The sequence below is a fragment of the Cyprinodon tularosa genome, unplaced genomic scaffold, assembly GCF_016077235.1.
Source record: "Cyprinodon tularosa strain WSP-4 unplaced genomic scaffold, ASM1607723v1 ctg34, whole genome shotgun sequence".
In the NCBI taxonomy this organism is placed as follows: domain Eukaryota; kingdom Metazoa; phylum Chordata; class Actinopteri; order Cyprinodontiformes; family Cyprinodontidae; genus Cyprinodon; species Cyprinodon tularosa.
The window spans coordinates 1,143,504-1,167,470 of record NW_024039052.1 but is presented as its reverse complement, the minus strand read 5'-3'; the positions used below and the strand labels follow the sequence as shown (position 1 = coordinate 1,167,470).

The 23,967-nt window shown below is 35.8% G+C and overlaps 5 protein-coding genes across 8 annotated transcripts in view; all 5 read left to right on the top strand.

Annotated features, from left to right (window-relative positions):
• The window catches only part of LOC119789478 (T-lymphoma invasion and metastasis-inducing protein 1-like), a 63,676-nt gene extending 56,537 nt beyond the window's left edge, over positions 1-7,139 (top strand). For all 4 annotated transcript variants that reach the window (XM_038294373.1, XM_038294376.1, XM_038294374.1 and 1 more), the window contains 8 exons: positions 1,383-1,562; positions 1,678-1,796; positions 1,880-1,988; positions 4,112-4,170; positions 4,294-4,399; positions 4,481-4,568; positions 4,682-4,854; positions 5,511-7,139. In XM_038294373.1, coding sequence (XP_038150301.1) covers positions 1,383-1,562; positions 1,678-1,796; positions 1,880-1,988; positions 4,112-4,170; positions 4,294-4,399; positions 4,481-4,568; positions 4,682-4,854; positions 5,511-6,028 — 1,352 coding nt within the window. In that variant the 3' untranslated portion in view covers positions 6,029-7,139. The remainder of the gene's footprint in view (positions 1-1,382; positions 1,563-1,677; positions 1,797-1,879; positions 1,989-4,111; positions 4,171-4,293; positions 4,400-4,480; positions 4,569-4,681; positions 4,855-5,510) is intronic.
• A 4,952-nt stretch (positions 7,140-12,091) lies between these two features.
• Positions 12,092-14,869, top strand: LOC119789493 (claudin-17-like). The gene has a single exon (XM_038294402.1). It carries the CDS (start codon positions 12,156-12,158, stop codon positions 12,843-12,845), a length of 690 nt encoding a protein of 229 aa, XP_038150330.1. The 5' UTR covers positions 12,092-12,155; the 3' UTR covers positions 12,846-14,869.
• Positions 14,870-15,537: 668 nt separating this feature from the next.
• cldn8.2 (claudin 8.2) lies at positions 15,538-16,922 on the top strand. Its single transcript, XM_038294401.1, has one exon. It carries the CDS (start codon positions 15,618-15,620, stop codon positions 16,509-16,511), a length of 894 nt encoding a protein of 297 aa, XP_038150329.1. The 5' UTR covers positions 15,538-15,617; the 3' UTR covers positions 16,512-16,922.
• A 1,686-nt stretch (positions 16,923-18,608) lies between these two features.
• cldn8.1 (claudin 8.1) lies at positions 18,609-21,018 on the top strand. Its single transcript, XM_038294431.1, has one exon. The coding sequence runs from the start codon at positions 18,941-18,943 to the stop codon at positions 19,730-19,732; it is 792 nt and encodes a 263-aa protein (XP_038150359.1). The 5' UTR covers positions 18,609-18,940; the 3' UTR covers positions 19,733-21,018.
• Positions 21,019-21,079: 61 nt separating this feature from the next.
• Positions 21,080-22,944, top strand: LOC119789512 (claudin-8-like). The gene has a single exon (XM_038294430.1). The coding sequence runs from the start codon at positions 21,343-21,345 to the stop codon at positions 22,411-22,413; it is 1,071 nt and encodes a 356-aa protein (XP_038150358.1). The 5' UTR covers positions 21,080-21,342; the 3' UTR covers positions 22,414-22,944.
• Positions 22,945-23,967: the final 1,023 nt, after the last annotated feature.

Sequence of the window (23,967 nt, the reverse complement as noted above, 5' to 3'; positions counted from 1 at the left end):
TATTCAGTGAGTCAACCTCTTATCTGCAATGCAGGGTTTTTGTAATGCTATCAATCACTTTACGAGACAGGCTTAATTTTATTTCGATATAACAATCTTATTTCACATAATCTCAGGAATTAAATCCTATATATATGCCAGCAAATACGTGTACTAATACATGACAGAATGCAGAGAGACCATATCCTAAACAGGATTTAAACACTCACTTATGTGTAATTAAACTTCATGAAATAAAGGTAAGCATCAGGATGTGTTTTGTTTTTAGTCAGAACACTAAAATCTTTCATGTTCAGGTTAGAGTAGTGATCGTGCTCCCAGCTGTTCAACATTTCTAAAAGGTTTTTTCATTTTGTCACGCCAAATGTCCACAAACTTTGACTGCATATTTGTCTAAATTGTAATTTGATGTTAAAATATATATATATATATATATATATATATATATATATATATATATATATATATATATATATATATATATATATATATATGTATATATATTAGGGATGCACGATATTGGGATATTGGTCGATATCCGATATGCTGATATTTTAAAACTCATGTAGCCGATAACCGATATCGATACCGATGCTAAAGCTGGACAAAAATAAGTAGTCATTGAAAATAGAAGTTTTGTTATCAATTTCTGACACTTTGAAAAATAATATACTCAAATATATTTTCATATGCTGATATCATATTGATTTTTAAAAACGCGGTATCTTTCAAAATCGAGTGAAATTTCATTGTTCTGCTACAAACTCGTGATATTTTGCAAATTCTTGTGAGATTTTGTTAGTAAAATAGATCGATACCGCATCAATATTTTTTCCCTCGTCTTTAGAAGTTTTTAAGTCTGTAAAAAAGAAGTTTTTGAGGAAGAAGAAGTAGTATTTTTTAGTTTATTTTTTTTTTACTTTAGAAACTCAGAAGTTGATCAAATATCGGGTTAAATATCGGTGGGGTGGCCGGTATACGATATTCAGGTTTAAGGCCGATACAGGCCGATACCGATAGGGGGCCGAATATATCGTGCATCCCTAATATATATATATATATATATATATATATATATATATGCTTGTGTTTAATTGTTAAAAGCAATGTTTATAAGCCAGCTGACAGGCAGTTTGCAGGGCCAGCTTGTAATATCTTGGGTCATGTGCTTCTTTTTGTTCCAAAGGGCAGTTATCTGGTCAAATGACCAGCCTAGAAATTATATAATGGAAACTTGTTGTTAGTTTTAAAGCTCAATATGCCTTGATATCCTTTAATCACAAGTACATCACCTCTCCCATGCCTATCTATTGTAGAAAATCCTTATTAGTTATGCTAAAGGTTAAAGCTTTTGCCAACACAATGTTTTTATGCCTTTTTAGCCAAAACTGACCTTAATTTCAAGGCCTTTCTTGATGAGCGAAATCCCAAGCAGCAGCACTCCTCCACCCTAGAATCCTATTTAATCAAACCCATCCAGAGGGTGCTAAAATACCCCCTTCTGTTGAGGGAGCTCTACTCCCTGACTGACCCAGACAGCGAGGAACACTACCATTTGGATGGTAAGACAAATTTATAATTTACTGAGGAGATTAATTCTTTCTGACGGAGAGCTACATTTATAGCATGGACTATCACAACAGTTTAGCTCAAAACACGTTTTCTTCTTGGCTCTAGTTGCTATAAAGGCTATGAACAAGGTTGCCAGCCACATCAATGAAATGCAGAAGATCCATGAGGAGTTTGGAGCAGTGTTTGACCAGCTAATCACTGAGCAGAGCAGTGAAAAGAAAGAGGTAGGTTTGGACTTTGTTCTGTCAAAATAATAAAAAAGAAAAGAGATGAAATGACGCCGCTGATATTTTCACACAACAACCAGGTGGCTGATCTATCGATGGGCGATCTGCTGCTCCACAACACAGTGACATGGATCAACCCTCCTGTTTCCCTTGGAAAATGGAAGAAAGAACCACAGATGGCAACATTTGGTATGTCAGTGATGAAATGCAGTTTAATAAATATAATGTATTCTTCTATGCTGTGTTTCCGCATCAAAGTAATCAGAAAATGACTTTGTTACAAAGTGTTAAAAGAAAGGAACAGCTCATAATCTAACAACTTATTATAATCATACCCATAACTAATCTTTTGTTATATCAATGGCCCACTGAAACTTCAGGGTTTATCTAGAAAAACATATCTTTGGCAAAAACATGTTTTAAAAGTATTTTCATTTCAATCGAGTAAATCAAAGTAGTGAGGAAATCATAAAATGTGATTTGAAAATTTGCATTTCTGCTTGTAATCTTTGTTCTACTGTCAAACTGAACATCAACATTACACCACTGTGTTTGTCGGATATTGCACAGAAAGAATTGGAGGTTTGTAGAGGACCCAAATGCAGAGATGGAAGCTGAGGTGGTTTCTTGCAGATTTAATAATAAGTGGTGGCAACAGAAGCATTAATCCAGAAATAGCTAATCAAGAAACATGGGAACCTGAACAAAAGAGAACACATAGGTTAATGAGGGAATGAAGAGAATCCAGTAACAGCAGAGGAGGAGAATACATGAGTAATCAACTGATTAGGAGCAGGTTGGGACAGTAGGATCCAGAGGGGAGATGGGGAAAGGAGTACATACAAAGAAATACATAAGAACTCAAATACAACCAGAAAACAACTAGAATTACACAAAATGGAAATGAAACCAATTAGCTAGCTAACACAGAATGACATAAATCAAAGTGTGACTGAAAAATCATAAAGGAAACTTAAACAAAACCAAACAGTCCAGAAAATGTAGAATCGTGACAATATTTAGCATTTATTTTTAGATGCAATGTCTTACCATTTGAATATTTTCAAATTTTCACCTTCATAGAGAAAGAAAGAAATTATTGACACTCTCCTTCCCTACGTAGGATAACAATGGTGCACCCTAACACAGAAAACAAACTTCCAGGTGTTTTACTGGGATTTTATAAGATATATCAGTGTGAATACAGTTGTGGAGTTTCAGTAAGCAGGTATATTATTGTCTAAATGTTTCACTTATAAAAATCTTAAAAAAATCTGACACATATTTTTACATGCTGACCACATATGGATAACTACGGAAGAGGATTAGGGCCACTGAAAAAAAAAAAAAAAAAGTGAACTGATTTTTTTTTTTTTTTATTTCAGTATAGTATGGGGAAAAGTCAGAATTCTGATTTTTTTCTCAGAATTCTGACTGAATTCTGACAATAAAAAAAGTCAGAATTCTGAGAAAAAAGTCAGAATTCTGAGGAAAAAAGTCAGAATTCTGACTTTTTTCCCATACTATACTGAAATAAAATAAAAAAAATCAGTTAACTTTTTTTTTTTTTCAGTGGCCCTAATCCTCTTCCGTAGATAACTATGCTGTCTAAACGAAAGTACCGTTTTAAAATCTGTGGTTGAACTTAAGAAATTATGCACATTTACTTAAGCCTTTTTTTAAAAAATGACCAATGTGAAAAGCTGGAATAGAGGCACACAAAGGACTTGCAGCAAAACGTGGGTCTGCTAAGTAAAACCTTAGCTGGGTTGCAGTTTAAATACACAACACAGAGGATGTCAGAGTAAAGGAAGGTTAATAGAGGATATACTTTTTTTCTAACATGAAACAACTTACCAAAAAATAATGATAAAGCATATGTATTTTATAATAGATAGAGTGAAAAAGTGTTACTATAGTGTCTATTGAATGCTTTGTCATTGTATGAATTTTTAAGTTGTTGAGTCAAAATGCTTTTGAACTCAATTTAACTCTAGCATCTGATTTTTTTTAATTTTAGGGTCAGAAGCTAAAAATTCTGAAAGGCACGACTCTAACACATAAAGTCCTAATAAAAACATTAAAGTACGCAGATCGAACACAAACTTTTACGTATACAGGGGTACAATGTTAGCTCAGTGCTTCTCCAAGGTAGTTCAATCATTTTTTGCAGTTTAAAATTTTTTAATAGCTGCTTTAACTTGGAGATGGCAAATGTAAAAACATTTTTTTTAACATATTGTTTTTAAATACTACTATATTTGTACACTAAACTCCACTGTGAAATCCACCTTATTTTTTATGCTTTTCAGTTTTCAAAACAGCTGTGGTCTTTGTATGCAAAGAAGAGTCTAAGCAGAAGAAGAAAATTGTAAGTTTTCCCACAAACAAGGCACTCATAGGTTAAAATCTGCAACTGTACTTTCAATATGAAAGTGGATTTAGCAGTGGTTTTCTGTTGGATTTTTACATTATAATCTCTATTTGATTGAAGGGTGGTTCCCATCGAGTTTCTGTTTCCTCAGAAGAAAAAGATCCTTTTCGATTCCGTCACATGATCCCCACTGATGCCCTTCAAATAAGATCCATGTCAAACACAGGTAGATTATGCACCAGATTCTGTTTTGAGTTTCAGTTCCCCATGTTTCACTGCAAATAACGCTAATATTTGTACCAAACAGATGGGGAAAGTTCTGCTATGTGTGAAGTAGTTCACACAAAATCCGAGTCAGAGGGAAGACCAGAGAGGACTTTTCACCTGTGCTGCAGGTGAGGGTTGCCTCTTGAAGGAGGTGGAGGAGTTTCACCACAAATTAAAGTATGCATGAAGCTCCCATCACACTGACAAACAGATAATACAGCTTTTCTATCTCCTCTCTCAGCTCTCCGGAGAGCAGAAAGGAATTCCTGAAGACGTTCCACTCCATCTTGAGGGAAAAGCACCGCCGACAGCTCTTAAAGACGGAGAGTTTACCCCTGAACCAGCAGTATGTGCCATTTGGAGGAAAGCGACTGTGTGCCCTGAAGGGAGCCCGTCCAGCCATAAATAGAGCCGGTAAATGCCAGCCTGTGGCTTTATTCATCCTGTGGCTTAGTGTCCCAATTCCTTCCTTACTGACACAGATAGGATCTTTGGTGGAATCTAAGCTATTCATTTATAACTTTAACTGTGCATCCAAACAATTTACAATGATGTATGAAGGGACTACTATATATAGCGCTTTGCAAAAATATTTATACCCCTTTAACTTCTTTGTATTTTGTTATATATATATATTTTTATTTAGTTATATTAAGGTTAAGCTATATTGCTAAAGCCTTTTTAAGTTTTGAATTTGGATGCAAGATACTATGGGTATAGAAATAACATAATGCTCTTTGCAAAAGACCTGAGACTTAAGCTGAAGTTTATTTTCCAATAGGACAAAAATCTAAACATGCAACCAGGATTGGTTTAAGCCTGCATCCTTCATGGTTTGAACCTGAGGAAAATGTTGACAATCGATTTTTATTTAGTACGACCTTGCAGGATTTTAACTTTTTGCAAAAAACAGAATGGATGAAAACATCGGTCATTAGACATGCAAAATGAATATGTTCTAAATGAGAGTGAACCAGAAGGCTGTTCTATAAACTATTATTTGTCCTTTTACAAAAGTCTTCTGCTTTTACTTGTATTTAATTGTGTTTTTTATTTTATCTGTTTAACAGCATCTGCCCCTACTAGGACTCTGGGCAGAAGAAAGCTGGTGCGCAACCGTTTCACCATAGACACTGACATTGTTTTTGATGGGGACCCAGAACAGCAGGACCTCACTTCACCACAGGAATCAGACTCTGTTCCTCCGCAGCAGAAGGATGAGCAGTTGGCAGGTGATACAGACCGCTGGGTAGAGGAGCAGTTTGACCTGGAAGAGTATGAAGACCAGGAAGAGATGAAGGAGACAGACATCCTAAGTGATGATGATGACGAATTTAGCCAAACACCCAGGGCTCTGTCTGAAGAAGCTGAGCTGGAGAGCCCCCTGAGGGCTTTATCTCTGGAGGTTTCAGAAACAGACAGTAGGAAGAATCTGCAGTCCCCAGCTGAGAACAAGGAACCCGATGAAGAGAAGATATCAGACACAGGGAAGAGCTCCATAACTCACAACTCTGGGAATCAAGCAGAGAAAGATGAGGTTTGGGTTCGAAGGGAGCTATCAGGTTCATCCTCAGACAGCGCTACATAAGAGCTGAAAGCGATGGGAATCTCTTTATATTTCCGCACAATGATCACTCATCACAAACAGTGCATGAGCATTGATATATATCACAGCTAGTAAAAGAAACAGCGCACCCTCCTTCACCTTACTTATGCTGAATGCTTATTTTGTACAGGTAAGATCATTTTTAGAGCAATAATTAATTCCAGAATGGGAGAGCTGTATCCCAGCTCAGATGCTGTTTCATAGCTGTCAAGTGTTTGCTTAGAGAGGTGAAATAATGGTACAATCATGAGATGTAATCACTTGCTTTGATTGGCATGGTTTGCACATTTGGGCTCGTTCTTTGGTCCTGCCTGCTGTTGCCAAATTTAGGTATTGTGAGAACATTAATATTTGTTTGGTCTGTGTGACTCAGAGTTATTATCATAGTTAAGGGCTGTATATTATTTGTCCCTAAAGACATAGAATAATCAATTGCAGACGACAGTCTTGCATAGTTTACTGTATAGTTCACATGAATATAAACTGTTGTCATGATTTTGCTCGTTTGTTTTAGCTCTCTTGTTACATTTAATAACCAAATGCTATAAAAGCTGTAATTTTACTGAAACAATGGACTTATTCTTGCTTTTTTAGTTTAACATTATCCTGTTTTTACTTGAATTTGTATTTGCTGTGTCATTTTTTTTTACTACTGTGAAACCATGTTGTGTTTTTACCAATATTACTGCCTAATGAACTGCAGATCACACACACAAACATTTCACCGTTCACTTTATTATAGATAATTTACACTACTTCTTCTGAGTTGTTTGTGTTTCTACATTCTTTTTAGCAATGGATTTCAAAGAAAATGTTTTATTTATTCATGTGTAAAATTATTTTCTAGTCACAAGCATCAGAAATAACTTGGATTTGCTTTTTTGTTGTTGTTTTTTTCCCCCACAGAGTCCAAAGTTGCTAATGCAATCAAGGCGAAAGGCTGGTAGGATATCTGACCATTGAACGAAGTCATGATTTAAAAAGCTCATTATGCTTCTAGGACTTCATTTTTATTATTTGTACATATATATATATATATAATGTATTGATATCATAATAAATACATTTGTTTCCTACTTCAAAGCATTCAAAATTCAAAGCTGCTGTGTTCTGAATCATGTGTTTTCATTTTAAACTGCTCAAAATTGTTTTTACAGATATGTACGTTAAACTGCTTGCAATACATCAAAAATGCTTATGTATGACAAAGAGGAAAAAATATAGAACCAAAAACATATTTCAGAGCTGAAACTTTCCATCTGACTCGATCATGGCAAAGAAAATTCTTATTAGTTTTAGTATTGAGAATATTATTTTAATACAGCCGAGCAATTAATTGCCATAACAATATAATTGCGATTTAACAAAACCCAATTTTCAAATCGCAGAGGCACTCAATTTTAGTTACATGACTTCCCCAGAATTAGACACTACATTTCTCACTCCAACCCTTCAGGTGGGTTGGTGGCCGCAAAGAAGGAAAGAAAATGTTGTAACTAGCAGGCAGATCAGTGCACGGAAGATGAAGGTTACTGTAAAGTCCTGCAAAAATAGACTCTGGAGAATCAAGCTTTCGAGGTCATCCAAAACTGAAACGAAGTATGTAGAGAAACATCTACATACTTGTAGTTAATCCAAAGAAAATTTGAAATAAAATCCCAAACGAAATATCAGTTAAAATAATTGCAATTTTGATTATTATGATTTATCACACAAAAAAGGAGTGTTTGCTTTTGATCACTAAATTTGATTAAGGATGCTTTCACAAGTCAAGTCAGCCTCTTGGTGAAAAAATACATTTTCCAATACTTTTTACATTACAGCCATAAACCTCAATGTGTTTATAGGGTTAATATGTTGCTTAACCAACACAAAGCACAAGATAATTATATGATCAAATTGAGCAAATGTTTAGTTTTCTGAATATTAACCATATAAGAAGCAGTTGTACTTGCATATTTGTTTAGCTTTGATATAACTCTAATGGAGGCTGCACAGTACGACAGTGGGTAGCACTGCTACCAAGAAGGTTCAGGTTCAATTCCCAGCTGCAGGATGGGGTACTCCGGCTTCCTTCCAAGAAAAACTATGACTGTTTTCTAAATTCTCCTGAGGTGTGAGTGTGTGCCTGAATAGTTATTTGTCCTGTTTCTCTCTGTGTTGCCCTGCGATGGACTGGCGACCTGTCCAGGGTTGACCCCGCCTCTTGCCCATTGACAGCGGGATAAAGGCATCAACACCCCTCACAACCCCAGCTAGGATATAATGTGACGGAAAATGGATGGATGGAAACAATAAAAACAATTCAAGTGCATTCAGAATTCACCTTAGGAGTAAAAAGAAGAAAATTATAATCTCATAAAAAATAATCTGTTCTGTGTGTGCATTATTATTATTATAATTTATTTTAAATAAGCTTAAAGAATAGAAAACATCTTGAAGAAGGAGAAGTTCCACAGAGAGGTCAGAGATACAGCAGAAGAAGACAATAAGCAGATCCCTACTGATGCCTTACTGATGAAATAGTACCATGTTAGCGCTGTTCTGTTGTGCACTCAACAGTTATCTCGATACGGTTTCAAAAGGGTAGTGTAAACAGGGCATGACACACCTGACATCACAGATTAACTGTATGGGGCTGCATTCAAAGCACCATGTTTGGAGAAAACAAGATCTGCTTTTATTACTTACCCAAAACCCACCATCCCCATATTAAAACATTGTTTGCAGGATCATGCTATGGAGATGTTTGGAAAAAAAGCACACCAAGACACGACATCGAGGACATCCAAACCTTGGGATGTGGGGATCCATGTTTAAAGACTTGTTTTTTTATGACCACAAAACAAGTTTATTACTACTACTTGAAAAACCAGCTTAGAGAAAATAAATAATGTTGCTTGTTTTTCGAATTTATGCATTAAACACATAGAACATTTTATAGATGTCATACTAAATATGCTAAAGATTTGAGTTTACATGACTGCGAACATTACTTTTATCTATGGCCTACATTTAGCAAGCATAGATGTATTTTGTTATTCTACTGTGTGACCATCCTGAGATTGCAGAGGGAGAAACTAATACAGAAGTAATACTACAATTTGTAAGATAATGAAATATAAAGAAATAGATTTTATTAAAAAATAACTTGTTTTTTTAATTATTGAAGGAAATAATTGAAATGAATAATAATTCTAACACATTTTTGCTATTTAAAATATGTTGTTTTGCCTTTATTCGGATATTTAGGCATTTATCCTTGTATTTGCAGTTAAAATGTTTTTAAAGAGAATGTAACAGTGCATAAAACTAAATAAATGATATATTATTTTTCTGAAGAAAATTATTTCAGACAATGTCATATTCAAGGCAATCCAGTGCTATACATTGTTTTTTTAATTTATCAATTATGTAAGTATTGTGATTTCGGCACTGACATAATAATTATATATATATATATATATATATTCTTTCCTGTAACTCAGCAGCAACTCAGTGTCATTAATAAATACGGTTTCAAACGTACGGTTTGTACGGTTTCAAACGTTTCTAAGTATGGTGCCCTACTTTTATTCAAACATCTTATTCAACCAGGAAACCTTTGTTTAATAAAGCAGCGATGTGTCACCAAGTAAGCAGTTCTTGAGAAAACTGTTCCTTCAACACTTAGGTGTCAGCAGTCATATTTGCATTCAGTAGGGGGCGCATGAAGCCTATTGAACATTTCCTGTATCCAAATAGTTACAGCTTAATGTTTATTCCTTTATATGATTTTCATTTTCCTTTAAAAACAGTTATTTCATTCCTATGTAATCTAGATTTGAAATAAAAATCAAACATTAAAATTTTAGCCGCAGCAGAACTTCTTTCAAAGCCATCTTTCATTTGTTTTTAACTTTACCACTCTGGTTTTTTCACAGTGATCTTATCTGTTTACATTCAAAGCAGCTGACGGCAGTATTGGCCAGAGAACCTGTTCAGCAGGTTTTCCGGTTTCTGTTCCTGTATTGTGACCTCTCCTGCCACATTTCTTTGTCTGTTGCTCTCTTGTCTTCTTAGAAACAGGATGATCAACAGGGTGTCACCTTTTTTTTTTTTTTTTAGATCAAATAAGGTGTCACAGAAGAAGTGGCTGCTCTTCTCCACTCTAAAGTCTGTCACTGTTTTGAAATGATTCTACCTACATTTAATGGAGAAAAAAAAAAATCTAGTTTAAACTCTAATGTGCAATTTTTTTTTTTTTTTTTTTTTCCGCAATTATAATACTGATTTAAAAAAAATCAGTATTGTAATTGTTTGTACATCGATATGAGTGGCCACTAAGGCTTATAGCTTCAACCAGCTTTTGGAAATGGAAACATATAAATAAATAACAAAACATGAATATAGTCCTAACATATAGAAAAGACTATACACTAAACATACTTAATGTATTTTTAACAAAAAATAATATAACATATGTTGTCAAAGCTTTCTAGATTGTGAGAAAATTCAAATATACACTCCAGAGAGGTGCTCTTGAGATATGGAATCCAAAATTTAGTTAAATCTGTTCACAAACTAGCCACTAATGAAATCTTATAAAATAACTGCCTTTCTGATTAAACATATATACTAAATATCAGCATAAATGTCAGAATCATGTTTGGATTCTAATACTATTCTGTTTGTATATATTTCATTGCTTTTCTCATTAGAAAAGCTATTTATAAACTATGTGGTCTGGTTTCCCGTCCTTGTCCTGAATTGTGGGCAAATATCATAGATAGGGAGGAAACCATGACCTTTGTAAAGCCTTGATGTTTGCCTGCTTAATCTGTTTTAAACCCAGTTTTGATATTAGATTCATTTTTCTGTGAGAACTCCCCATTTTGGCAAGTCTTGTTTGATCTGAGAGGAAATTGATGAATCTGATCAACAGTAATCCGACTGCTCTGTGCAAAGCCCTCAGTATTATGCAACCATCATTTTGCTTTAAACACAGTGGTCTGAGGTTTAAAAGCATCGATGTAGCAAACTATATGATGTTTGTGTCATCTGTTCATAAAACTTTTCTGAAGACATTTAGACTGGCATCTTTTGAACACAAAAAATGTGCTTTTAAATGTAAACAGAGTAATGTTAAGAAATTAACTTACGGTAACCATTGGAGAATAAACAATAAATTGGATAATTTGAAATGAGGATTGTATTTATGATAAAATCAAGCAGTTAAATATTCAACCAGAATTATTGTTGATGTTTGTTGATTATTACAGAATAAAATAAGGCTTTTACAGCTTGAGGACATTTATTAAAGTATTAGTATGGATGTTTGGGTAAATCTAGGCCTGTACGTAAAATGTTTACACTGTGTTGATTAAAAGGGAACACAAAAATCATTGGCGGCCAATTATTAGTTTGATTTCCTTTAGTACTTTGTCAGTATATTTGGAAGTCTTTTCTTAAGGTAAGAAGCAACATACACTTAAATAATTCAGGAATATTCTGTGTTCTATGTTATAAAATGTTTCTGCATAGAAAAAGACAAACAAACAAACAAAAAGTAAAACAGTTCAAATGCATCCATAAAAACCAACCCAAATTAATGACGGACTTTTTAATGATGATTATATGGAAACTTCTGATCAGTAACAATATGTAGTTCAACACTTAGCCATACATTTTATTCACCTTGTTCTTGAATAATTGTATCTTATTTTTTTGTCATTTATTTTTGTTTTCTCTATTTTTTTTAAGAATTGCAGTAGCTATGGAAGAAAAAGCATTTTCTTCCTCTAGATTGGGGGTCACTACATCTAAACAGGCAGGATGTTGACCCAATTAGCTTTTCTTTGTTTTTTAGCACATGCAAATTGTTTATATGTAATGCATGACAAGAAGCGTTGACATTTGGTTCAGGAGAAAGACTAATGTAGTTTAATTTTCCTTTACTAAAAGCACTGTTATTTTTTAAGATTAAGGTGTTCCAAACCAGCAGAGTGACATTACATGCATTGCATGACTATATCAGATTTAGAGTCTTGTTAAACAGACATGCTGGTTAGTACCTGCACTGCACGCACACAGAAAAGACGAGACGAGCACACGTTTCTTCCTCTTAACCATGAAAGCAAAGCTGGAAATCGTAGCCCTGGTTCTGGGCTTCCTTGGCCTGTTTGGGACAATCACTGTAACTGCTCTACCAACCTGGAAGGTCTCAGCCTTCATTGGGGCCAATCTTATCATAATGGAGGAGCTCTGGGAAGGCCTCTGGATGACCTGCTACAGACATATTGACATCAAGATGCAGTGCAAGGTGTACGACTCCCTGCTGGTTCTCCCGGTCGAGCTGCAGGCGGCGAGGGGATTAATGTGCGTCTCCATTGCTCTGGTTTTCATCGCCTTGATTGTCACTGCCTGTGGAATCAAGAGGAGCTACTGTTGTGGTGACAACATGAAGAGCAAAAACATCACTCTGGCTTTTGGGGGGTGTTTGTATCTCCTTTCATTTCTGACTACACTCATTCCTGTCAGCTGGGTGGGCCACTCGATTATCAAACAGTTCTATAATCCAACATTGCTGGATGCTCAGAAACGAGAGCTGGGACAAGCAATCTTCATCGGCTGGGGAACTTCTGGTGTATTGCTGGCCACAGGAATCATCCTGCTCTTCAGATATAGCAAACGGAGAACCAAAGAAGAAGACCACTACATTGATGCATATTTAATGGAGGAAAAAAGTGCTGCAAAAGATGACAGTGTATACCTCGCCAAGGCAGGATCCAGCTTCCATAAATTCCAAGAATATGTGTAAATTATTGTGATTTATTTTTTTTATGCTCAACACTCAACCAAGGAGAAAACTCACGCTGGTTTGCACATGACTTTAAAAGTGAAGGCTTCAGTGACTCGCACTTCTAGTCAAAAATATTCTTTTTTATACAATTTCATACACAAAAAAGTGTTGATGTGTATTTTTTGATTAATGTTGTATCTCTGCAAGGCAATTCATTTGCTCTTTAATTTGGAAAGCTCTTTTAATTATTTTAACTTTGGATCTCTGGTAAATATTTAATGCAAACATAACTCACTATACATTAACAAAAAAAAGCTGTAAGTCAGAGTGCCGAAATTTCTACTGAAAATTATTGTTTTATGCTTTATCCCCAGAAGATCTAATATAATAAGGGGAAAAAATATATATATGTTTTCTTATATGCTTTGTTTAAAATTTGATGCTGTGGTGTATCTTACTAAGATTTGAGTTTATTTACTTAATTTTTAACACTAACTTTGTATTTATTTAAGTAATACGCCTGTTTTATCTAAATTTCAACAATCTAGATAGTACCATTAGCTTACCAAATGAATTTAATTAAATAAGGACGAAGTAATATTGCTTTGGTCAACTGCACACAAACTCACAGGCACAAATGGAAGCAGTCAAGCGTTTGTATACTTGTTTACATACACATTTAATCGGGAAAATTCAGAGAATAGACATTAACTTCCGAAACACAACATATTTATTATCTGTATATTATAACTATACATTCCTCTTTATAATAAAGAAATATCTCACAAGTAAGGTATGTGTGTGTTTTCTCCAGGTGACCTCTGAGTTGTTTTGGTGGCATTACACCCTCAGAGAAATCGTGAACTGGACATGAGAAAAAGAGTTTTCAGCAGATCCAATTTTAACCATCCCCCAGTTCACCTTAGCTCCCTGACATGCTGAGTCACCGGCTAAAGTCAGCTTCACATGGATGCGAAGTTTACAACCACTTTAAATGTGAACATAATAACTGTGACACATAAACCATCAAGCACCAAAGAGTTTTAATAGAAAAAAAAGGAAAATCATTAGAAGTCAAGAAAATAACTAAAAATTGCCTCTTTTGCAAACGAGAGTGCTTTTTACCAGAACTTTAAGCAATGTAAGCATCTGAGTTGTAAAATGTTGATATCTATAGGTCATTGTATATGTCATTATATATTTCACAAATGCTGAAATAAATCTGTAGGATAACACAGGATGCAAATGGAATGCTAGCAAAACACTGGAGGAGAGCACAGACACAACCAGTTGCTTAATCTATTTATGGTTTTAATACCTTCAATTGATGGTTGCAAAATGATCCAAAAATGTGGTAAAAATCATTAAAGATTAACCAAATGTTTGGAAAATCTTACAGCAAGAAGACCCTGGTTTTGATTCCTGGCCTTTCTACGTTGAGTTTGCATGTTAATATGCATGCTGTCAATAATTAATTTTATGAAAACCGCCTCAGCTGACATGCATAAATGGCTGAACAATACTAAACTGCATTCCAGATATTCATAGAATTATATTTTTTAGTACAAATAATAAATCTAAGACATTCAGAGCAACACTCATTCTATTGACAATCAAAATTCCAGATTTCTCAAACCTAGTTTAAAAAACTCATTCTAGGAAGACTGAATTTGTGCAAAGCTACAGCTAAAAACAGAATACAAGAAAATAGAAAATGCGACCGCCTGAACATTTGAGATGACATGAGTAAATAAATGTTAAGTTTACTTAATAAATAATAGCTTACTGAGGCTGTAAACCCTGCATTTACTGTTACATATTCCAAAGTATCTCAGTACCTTAAATCACTTTGATCTCTGGGGACTCATTCAACCTCACAGCAGCTGTTAAACCGGTCATGCTTACTTTGAAACTGCAACCAGTGGTTTTAGCTAAATACAACTGCTTAGATGTTGTACTGCAGGCATTTTTTGGATTCTCTGAACACAATGATTTATTGGAACTTTTGGGATACCTAAAAAAATAAAATGATATATATAATATAAGTGTGTCTCAAGTAGTTGTTTTGCCTCTACATGGCTAAGGTTAAACCTAACATTACAGACAAATCAAACATAAGTATATGTAAAAGGTGAGAACTTCTGGCAAGTGAAACCAATCCTCCTCTTGTTTCTCTGCAATCAACACCTCATCAGCTCACCTTGCATAAGAAATTCAGAGGTTCTGGCATCTGTGGTCGGCTTTCAGTTTGTTGAAAAAATGAATGACTGGATGTAAAAAACTATAAGAGCCATCTTAATAAAACTATTTATACAAATAATGTTTTTTTTTTTATCAAGTTTTGACAAATTGATGTCATTCCAGATGTGATTATGATCATTGTTACATTAAGGGAATCCAATTCATGACCCATTTACGATGTATATTTTAACCTTTTTAATGTCTAAATTATAATATATTTTGTCCTGATCTTTCCTGATCTTTAAACTACAGAAATTGACCAGATTTAACTTTATTTGTTAAATCATCAAAAATAAGAGGATTATGTTTGTTTTCACAACGGATTGAAAGTCAGTGCAGTTTCATTTGCAATCAATCAATCAAGGAGCATTTCTTTGTCAGCATCTATCTGATGACTTCAAGTAGATCAACCAGTTAGGCTGCATTGCATCATTTGCATGTTTTTTTTGGGAGTATATGTCCTGTTGCTCGCCCTCTTCTTCAGACCTTCCTCCAGAGCCGTAAGGGTGCAGCCACACAGCACATCTTTGGCCTTTGGTGTTACATGTGATGGCGTCTTACACAGCCTACAGTGGCTATACTAAGCCACCAATGTCCTATGCTCCATCCTACTATGACGAGAACTTGCAGAAGCCACCCCAGGCCTACACAGATTACCAAGACTACCAAGACTCTGTTTATGAGGAAAAAATGAAAGCTGAGAAGAGGAAAAAGCGAAATGAAATCTGCTGTGAGATTATTGCTCTCGTCATTGGTTTTATTGGACTGATCGGAGTAGCAGCGGTGACTGGCTTGCCCATGTGGAAGGTAACAGCCTTCATTGAGGAAAACATCATTGTGATGGAAACCCGTTGGGAAGGTTTGTGGATGAACTGCTTCAGACAAGCCAACATCAGAATGCAATGCAAGGTGTACGATTCCCTGCTGTTCCTGCCACCAGATCTCCAGGCAGCCAGAGGTCTGATGTGCAGCTCTGTCGCGCTGACAACCTTCGCCCTGGTTGTTTCAGCGGTGGGAATGAAATGCACTAAGATGGTGGACCATCGTGCTCGCACAAAGCACATCGTCCTTGTGGTTGGAGGATGTCTCTTCCTCATGGGCTGTGTTACTACCCTGATCCCAGTCTCCTGGACTGGCCATGTCATCATCATGGACTTCTACAACCCACTGCTGATTGACGCCCAGCGAAGAGAACTCGGAGAGGCCCTCTACATCGGCTGGGTGACGTCTGCCTTGCTTTTCGCAGCTGGAGTCATTCTGCTGTGTCGCCATGCTCCGCGCACCAATATAGAAGAGGAGAGGGTCATTTACAATCCTAATGGAAGTATCTACCAACCTGCCTACACATACCAGCCGTACACATACCAGCCTGCATACAGCTACCAACCCCAGTACTCTGCACCTCCAACAGGATCTGTGGCATATACTCCGACTCAGTACTAGGAAATATTTGGACTTGCTTTTTAAACCAGAATATAAAACGTGGTTCAAAGAATGAGGACAACTGAGTGAGAAGAAATGGCATAATTTAAAAAGATGCATTCAGTTTAAAAAAAGGGAGGCAAGTGTACTTCTGAGACTCAATTTCATTAAATAAGTGATTGATTTGTTATCATATGGAAGTGTACTTAAATTGCTTAAGATCCTGTTGTATTGTGGCTATTGACCAATGCGGTAATGTTTATGCCTTACAAACTCTATAGATGGTCTTTTTAGTTAAAATGTGCACTAGACATTCTCTACACCTTCAGGTGTTCTCTGTATACTGTTAAGATTTTATGTATATACCTTTTATTTTCAAAATAAGACCATCATATGAATATTTTTATGTTCAATAAAAAAGAGTGAGAAACATGTAAGTTTTCTTTAGTTTTGCTTCCTGATAATAACTTGATTCTAAAGAAAGAACAAAAATGTTTGTCTGGAAATCCAGATATTCCTGCTGAAACTCCTTTTGTTTTACCTACGGGTGTGTCCACACGGAAAGTTATGTTGCTTAATCATTGCCTTGAAGAAATGTGTCCTAACCAGCAAAACCAGCTTGTTTGAGAACATCCATCTAAAAAAAGATTTTCTAAACCATGTATATAGTGCAACTTCCAGTTTTTTTTCTTTTTTCCATAGACTTACAGAAGGATCAAAAAACAAAACATATAAATACCAATAAGAAACAAAGACACTTATTAATTCTATTAATCAAAAAACACTACTTATAAGTTAAGAAAAATTTCTAAACCTGTTTATTTTTGTCTACAACAGCTCTTACGTTTTTAATCTTTTTTTTGTTTCTTATTGCCACCGAAAAGCCTGTTTTGGCTACATAAAGTCCCGTACAACAATTGTAAACAAAAAGGACCAATTTTAATGTCACAATTTCATTTGATAAATAAAACTGTGAAGTTAATCTTGCTAAAGTTTTCTCTGAAATTAAAGCAAAAAAAAAGAAACAGATTTAAATAGAACTTTGGACTGTAAGCTTTTTTAAAAGCAGTATAAAATAGTCTATTAATTGAGTAACAATGCAAACTATCTCAATTTATTGCAGGTGTATATCCATAAATGCCACAAAATAACTGTTTTTTAAATTAATTAGTTAAAAGAAACAAAACTCATGTGTAATAGCCAGCAACTTAATAAAGCAAACTTAGAAGCAACTTGATACAATTTTCAATAAGTTGATCATTGAAATTGTGCAACAAACTTTTTTTTTTTAATCATATAAATGTCATGTTACAGTATTACGGGATAGACTGCGGTCTTTCCAGATGTCCAAAAGTTTTGACACCCTTAGTAAGTAAGGTCATTGCTAAAGGAGCTGGATGTTTGAATAATTATTTTAATGTTTAGTAGAAATTTGGTGTTTTTACAACAAGGTAGGTAAATAAGAGTATAACCACAGACTTGAGAAAATGGCTTAATAGACCAGTTAAAAGGTGTAGAGGAAGTTTTTCAAGTTTTGCTTCCTGTTTTGAGTTAACCTTTAAGGAGAGTGGTGGCGTGGTGGTTAGGGCATAGAGCTTGGAATCCTGACATTTTGAGTTCGAGCCCCACTCTCACAGACTCCCACTCTGGGTCCTTGAGCAAAGACCCTTAACCCCACACTGCTTCCCTGGCGTCACACAATGGCAGCCCACTGCTCCCCAAGGAAATAGGTTAAATGCAGAGTATTCATTCTGTTGCTCTGTACTTGTGATAGTGCAATGACAATAAAAAAGCAAAAAAAAAAAAAAGTTTTTTGAGGATGCAGAATGGCTGGGGTCGGTGCTCCAAAAGCTGCAAGACACAAAATTGCCAATCAGATAAAAAAAAAAAAAAAACTACCACAGTCCTTCAGAAACATTTGCAGAATCCTTTGATCTGGGATTTAGAAAGAAATTATAAATTTTCAGATTCAGATTCAATTTCCCTTTTTAACTTTATTTTTTCATTATTTTATTCATTTGGAAATAATGTTGACATATCAAACCTCTTCAAATCAGCAGGTGAAATTTTCATATATATTCTTTTTTCAAACTATTGTCTCATGGCAAAATATTTCCCCTTTAATGGTTCCCTGTAACGTGATATCTGAGGACGTAAAAGGATCCATCTGAATAAACAAAGCAGCAGCGTACAGAAGCTCTTGGGATTTGTGAGCAGAGGTAAAATACACACTAAGGAATTGGTCTCCTAGGTACAGCCACAAACTCCCACCCCTTCCCATTATATCGTACCATCCACAGGGAAGAGGTTGGTCAAGGGAACAGCCACCTGCTCCTCCTCCATGCGGATGAAAAGCCACCTAATAGGGAAAACCGACTGCCTTGATCTATAACCAAATATTGTTGTCCTGCTCTTCCACCTGTGAGCCTGGATGAGCGACTGAGGACAGGATGGCCAACTCTGCGCTGGAGATTGTGGGACTTTTACTGACTCTGATTGGTTTAATTGGGGCAGCTGCAAGCACTGGAATGCCAATGTGGCGGGTCACAGCCTTCATTGGGGAGAATATTATAGTGTTTGAGACTCGCTACGAAGGCTTGTGGATGAACTGCTTCAGACAAGCTGACATACGGATGCAGTGTAAGGTCTACGACTCTCTGCTGGCTCTTTCCCCTGACTTGCAAGCTGCAAGAGGGTTAATGTGCTGCTCTTTGGCTCTGGGAGGCCTTGGTTTGCTGATCAGTTTGATTGGGTTGCAGTGCACATCATGTATCAGAAACAACGATCGAGCCAAGAGACTGGTCCTCATCATTGCAGGAAGTATGATCATAATGGCTTGCATCTGTGTCCTTATCCCTGTGTCCTGGACAGGCCACGTCATCATCAGGGACTTCTACAACCCTCTGCTGATTGATGCCCAGCGCAGGGAGCTTGGAGAGGCTCTCTATATTGGCTGGGTGTCAGCTGCTTTCTTATTTGCTGGAGGATGCATGTTTACCTGTTGCAATATACAGTCTGAAGATGACAGACCAGAGAGGTACATATACTCGAAAAACTCAGACTATACGGCCTACACCCCTCAGCCACTGCCGCCACTGCAGCCTCGGCCTCCTCTACAGCCTCAGCAGCTGGTTTTTATCCCTCGACCAGAACCTCAGCCAATGCTGTCAAGGCAGCCATCGACTATCTACAGTTACCAATCCAGATACCCCTCTGTGCGCAGTGGGGTTGCTTATCTTTGAACACTTTAATTAGGAATAAATAGCCCTTACAAGACAGTTTTCTATCAGCGTGACTGGAATGTTTTTTTTTAAGGTTAACACATTTAATTTAAAATATATACACATTTCTTTAATAGCACAATCAGTTAAAAACAACTTTAATGTAGTATGTGAACTGTTCTTATGTTTTTGCTGTACACATACATAAATATAGGAAAGTAATTTGACATCAATCTATGATTAAAAACTTATCGTAGTTAAACGTTCAACATCTTTTTTTGTATTTTATGATTAACTGCTAATGCTTATGGATATTTGGACAGTCAAAATGGAGTAAATATTGTGAATATACATGTTATGTACACCTTCACCATAAGAAATGTCTGTTTAATGGTAAGATATGCATCATAGTTGGCATTTGACATATGTAAGTTTAGATGAGAAAGACAATTCAAATTGGGTTTTTTTAGCAGCCAAAAGACTAGAATCAGATGCTTCAAAAAGGCATTACCTTTTTTCTATAACATTTGTACCGGTTTCATCCAGTATTATATATCAGGGAAAACAATTGCTTGTATGTCACAAATGAGGACCGTAAAACAGGAAAAAACAGGGCTTACTGTATTGAACTGAATCATGTAGCTATGATTAAAACCATTTCAAACTATTTTGGTTTAATTAATCCTGATATTTGTAAAAGTTAGGCATTTTGTATTGCATAAAAGAAAACAATTGGAAAGGATAAAATGGCTGAACAAACAATAGACTCTCAGGTAGCGCTGCTCCCTAAGGGCGTGGACGCAAAGGTAACTCAACCTGGTAAACTAACAAAAAGTTCATGTGATCAGAATTTGCCAGCTACTTTGAATTTAGACCAAAACATCCTTGATAGCTGTTGTGATGATTCTTGTTTCATATGAATAGCAGGAAAAACTTTCTGTGAAGGGCATAAAGTACAGCTTAAAGGTCACTACATTTCAACTATAACATTACAAGAAATTAAAGCAACTTTAAACTTCAGCATTACATTTTTGATGATCTTTGAATGATGATTTTAGTTTTTTTAAACAACTATGGTTTTTATTTTTTTCAAATGTAATCATGAATCACTGGTTTGATGTGGAAGAAATGAAATGCTGTGTGATGTCATGCAAACCTTTTATTTCATTACCTCAAAGCTCTTCTCTGCTCCCCTGTGGACAAAACAGAAAACTGTCAGAGTTTTTCATTTTACTGGACACTGATCTCTGTTTGCCTTATACAATATATAATCACAAACAAATAAAAACCAGATATTTTTAAAAGTTGGGCTTGTATTTTTTTCTTTTTCATTGATGTGTTTTGGTTTCTACTGCTGGAGGAGCTAATGTTTAGGGTTATGCCCCCATAAATAGCTCAACTGTAAATACTAAATAAGCACACATCGTCTATACCTGCATCTCTCTGAGCCAATCATGTGAAAGCAATGAAATTTTCCCATAACAAGCAGCTTCTTACAGTAAGCAGTTAGGAAAGATCCTCTCTGCCTGGACATACCTTCACCTTCAACTCAGTTTCTTTAATGTTCCGCTAAAGATTGAGAATTTTTTGTTCTGTTTTTGCCTGGGAGATCATCTCGTTTTGGACTTACAATGATTAAAGGTGTTTCTGATATCGCTGCAATGTGCGTCGGCCTGGTTGGGCTGATCGGAGCCTCAGCTACCACAGGTCTGCCAATGTGGAAAGTGACTGCTTTCATAGGAGAAAACATCGTTGTGATGGAGACACGCTGGGAGGGCTTATGGATGAACTGCTACAGACAGGCAAACATCAGGATGCAGTGTAAGGTGTACGACTCCTTGTTGTATCTGCCCCCCGATCTGCAGGCTGCCAGAGGCCTGATGTGCTGCTCTGTTGCCTTGTCAGGGTTAGGCCTCCTCATAGCTCTAGCAGGAATGAAATGCAGCAACTGCCTTCAAGGTAACAGATGGGCTAAAACAATCATTTTAATGATTGCTGGAGCAATGCAGTTCATGGCCTGCATTTGTGTTTTCATACCGGTGTCTTGGACTGGTCATGTCATCATTCAAGATTTTTACAATCCGCTGCTGATTGATGCCCAGAGGAGAGAGTTGGGAGAAGCTCTTTACATCGGTTGGGTGACGGGAGCGGTTCTTTTTGCATCGTCCTTGTTGTTCATATGCAGACGAATTCCCTCAGAAAAAGGCTCATTTGATGTATACTCCCCAATGAAATTGCTGAATTACAAGCCAGAAGCAAACAGACAAGCAATGACAAGATATCGGCCTGTTTCAAGTGCTCCAAGCATTCAGTCGAACCCGTATCGGAATTCCCCCCAGGGCAACGGTCCAGTACCACTTCAAAATTTCCAAGTAATGACAAGCAATGGATCCCCGATGAACCCAGCTATTCTCTACACTCCTGGTCCATTTGAAAATGCATCACTGCTGTATCAAGGAAGCCTGGCTCATCAGTCTTCAATGCCAAGCTCTTACCACCCCAGCAGCATTTACACCTCAGGAAACTCGTTATACATGACCCAAAACCCAACTCCGTACTCACCAACGTATACCGGGAATGCAACCTCATCCTTCCAATCAAGCTTTCATCCCATTCCACAGACTCCTGTTTTTATAAGCTACAAGCAATCCATGGTTAACCCAGAGTCTCGCAGCCTAAGCCACAATGGAGTCTACATATAAAGTAAATTTGAATTGAGAAAGCTTCCTGGAGGGGAAGTGAAACGTCTTCAAACCTTGGAAACAAAGTCCAGTGGATTGTTTTTTAAACTTTTACGGAATATATAAAGTAAACTTTAATAAGATTTTTTTGTTGTTGTTTTTTTTTTTTTTTCCTGAACTACAAACCAGTTAAGATTGCCTTATTCTGATAGAGGTTTATTTCTTTAATACATTGAATCTCCTCCTGGGAACATAAATCTAATATATTTTCCTTTTCTTATCACATTCTTCAAAATTTTGCTATTGATTTATTTTGCCTATTTATGTGTGGTGAATTTGTACTTTAAAATGTTTGATTTATACTTATTACTTTATTTTATAACACATTTAATATATACTCATCAATACATATTATTGTACATAATATGTAAATATATATTTCGTTTTTATGTCTCTATATGTTTCAGGATTAATACATAGATTATAATTGACTAACAATTATTTTGTTCTTGTAAAATGTCTAATGGTAATGTTTATTAAAAGGAACCCCTGACATCCAAATGCTTCTCTTTTTTTGTACAGATTAACATGCGGTCCAAAAATTTAATTAAAAGGTAATGGTGACAAATGGCTACACACATTAATACACAACCAAGCAACAATGTAAAATAAATGACACAAATTATGAGACTACTTTGTGTCTAAAATACCAAAAAATGTATATTTCGCTACTTTTGTTGACTACTTATGCAACCAACTAAGAATGATAAAAATTAATTTTCAACATGACTTGGTAGATTATTCAATGAAATTCTGTTTTTTTTATATTTCATCAGTTTACAACACGTCATCTCAAGGCCCTTTACAGATCATACAGTCAGATTGGTAAAAAAAAAAAAGTTTCTATCCAAGGAAAAACAGTTGAATGCCGTGAGTCAATGATTTCCAGGAGACACTTCTTAAAGAGCCGTGTTGAAAATATTCACTGGCATTTTGTCGTTAACTCTACAGCAATCACTCACATAGAAAGATTATAGATTAAAGAGACTTCACTCGTCTCTTTGAGTAAAACTCTAACTGAAAAAAAATAAATAAGCAAATTAAACAAAAAAATGAATCATGACCTTCAGCCTCCATGTTTCAGAGCTGTAGGAGGTTTGATCTTCCATGCTGTGGCTCTCGGTGGATTTGGTCTGCTGATTAATGTGGTTAGTATGCCGAGTTTATCATGTATTAGGAACAATAATCAAGCTAGGAGACTGTTGCTTTGTTTTGCATTTTGCAATATTTCGACATTTGGAGAAGCTCAATGAACTGGCTGAATCAAAGGTGGTTTCTTATTTGATGGTAGATGCATGGTTGTGATCAGGGCTGCAACTAACGATTATTTTCCAAATAGATTAAACTGTCGATTATTTTTTTGATTAATCGATTAATAATCAGATAGCAAAAGGTTCCTTAAAGAAGAGGTTTTACGAAATTAACAGGTGAAACAAAAACTTTTAAAATTAGCTGGATAGAGCATATTGTCAGACGAAAAAGATTTTTTTTAGCTTAAATGCAAAATTTTTACAT

What these genes read in the sequence shown, in the direction of transcription:
- LOC119789493 (XM_038294402.1), top strand. Translation starts at nt 12,156, where the DNA reads ATGAAAGCAAAGCTGGAAATCGTAGCCCTGGTTCTGGGCTTCCTTGGC.
- cldn8.2 (XM_038294401.1), top strand. Translation starts at nt 15,618, where the DNA reads ATGGCGTCTTACACAGCCTACAGTGGCTATACTAAGCCACCAATGTCC.
- cldn8.1 (XM_038294431.1), top strand. Translation starts at nt 18,941, where the DNA reads ATGGCCAACTCTGCGCTGGAGATTGTGGGACTTTTACTGACTCTGATT.
- LOC119789512 (XM_038294430.1), top strand. Translation starts at nt 21,343, where the DNA reads ATGATTAAAGGTGTTTCTGATATCGCTGCAATGTGCGTCGGCCTGGTT.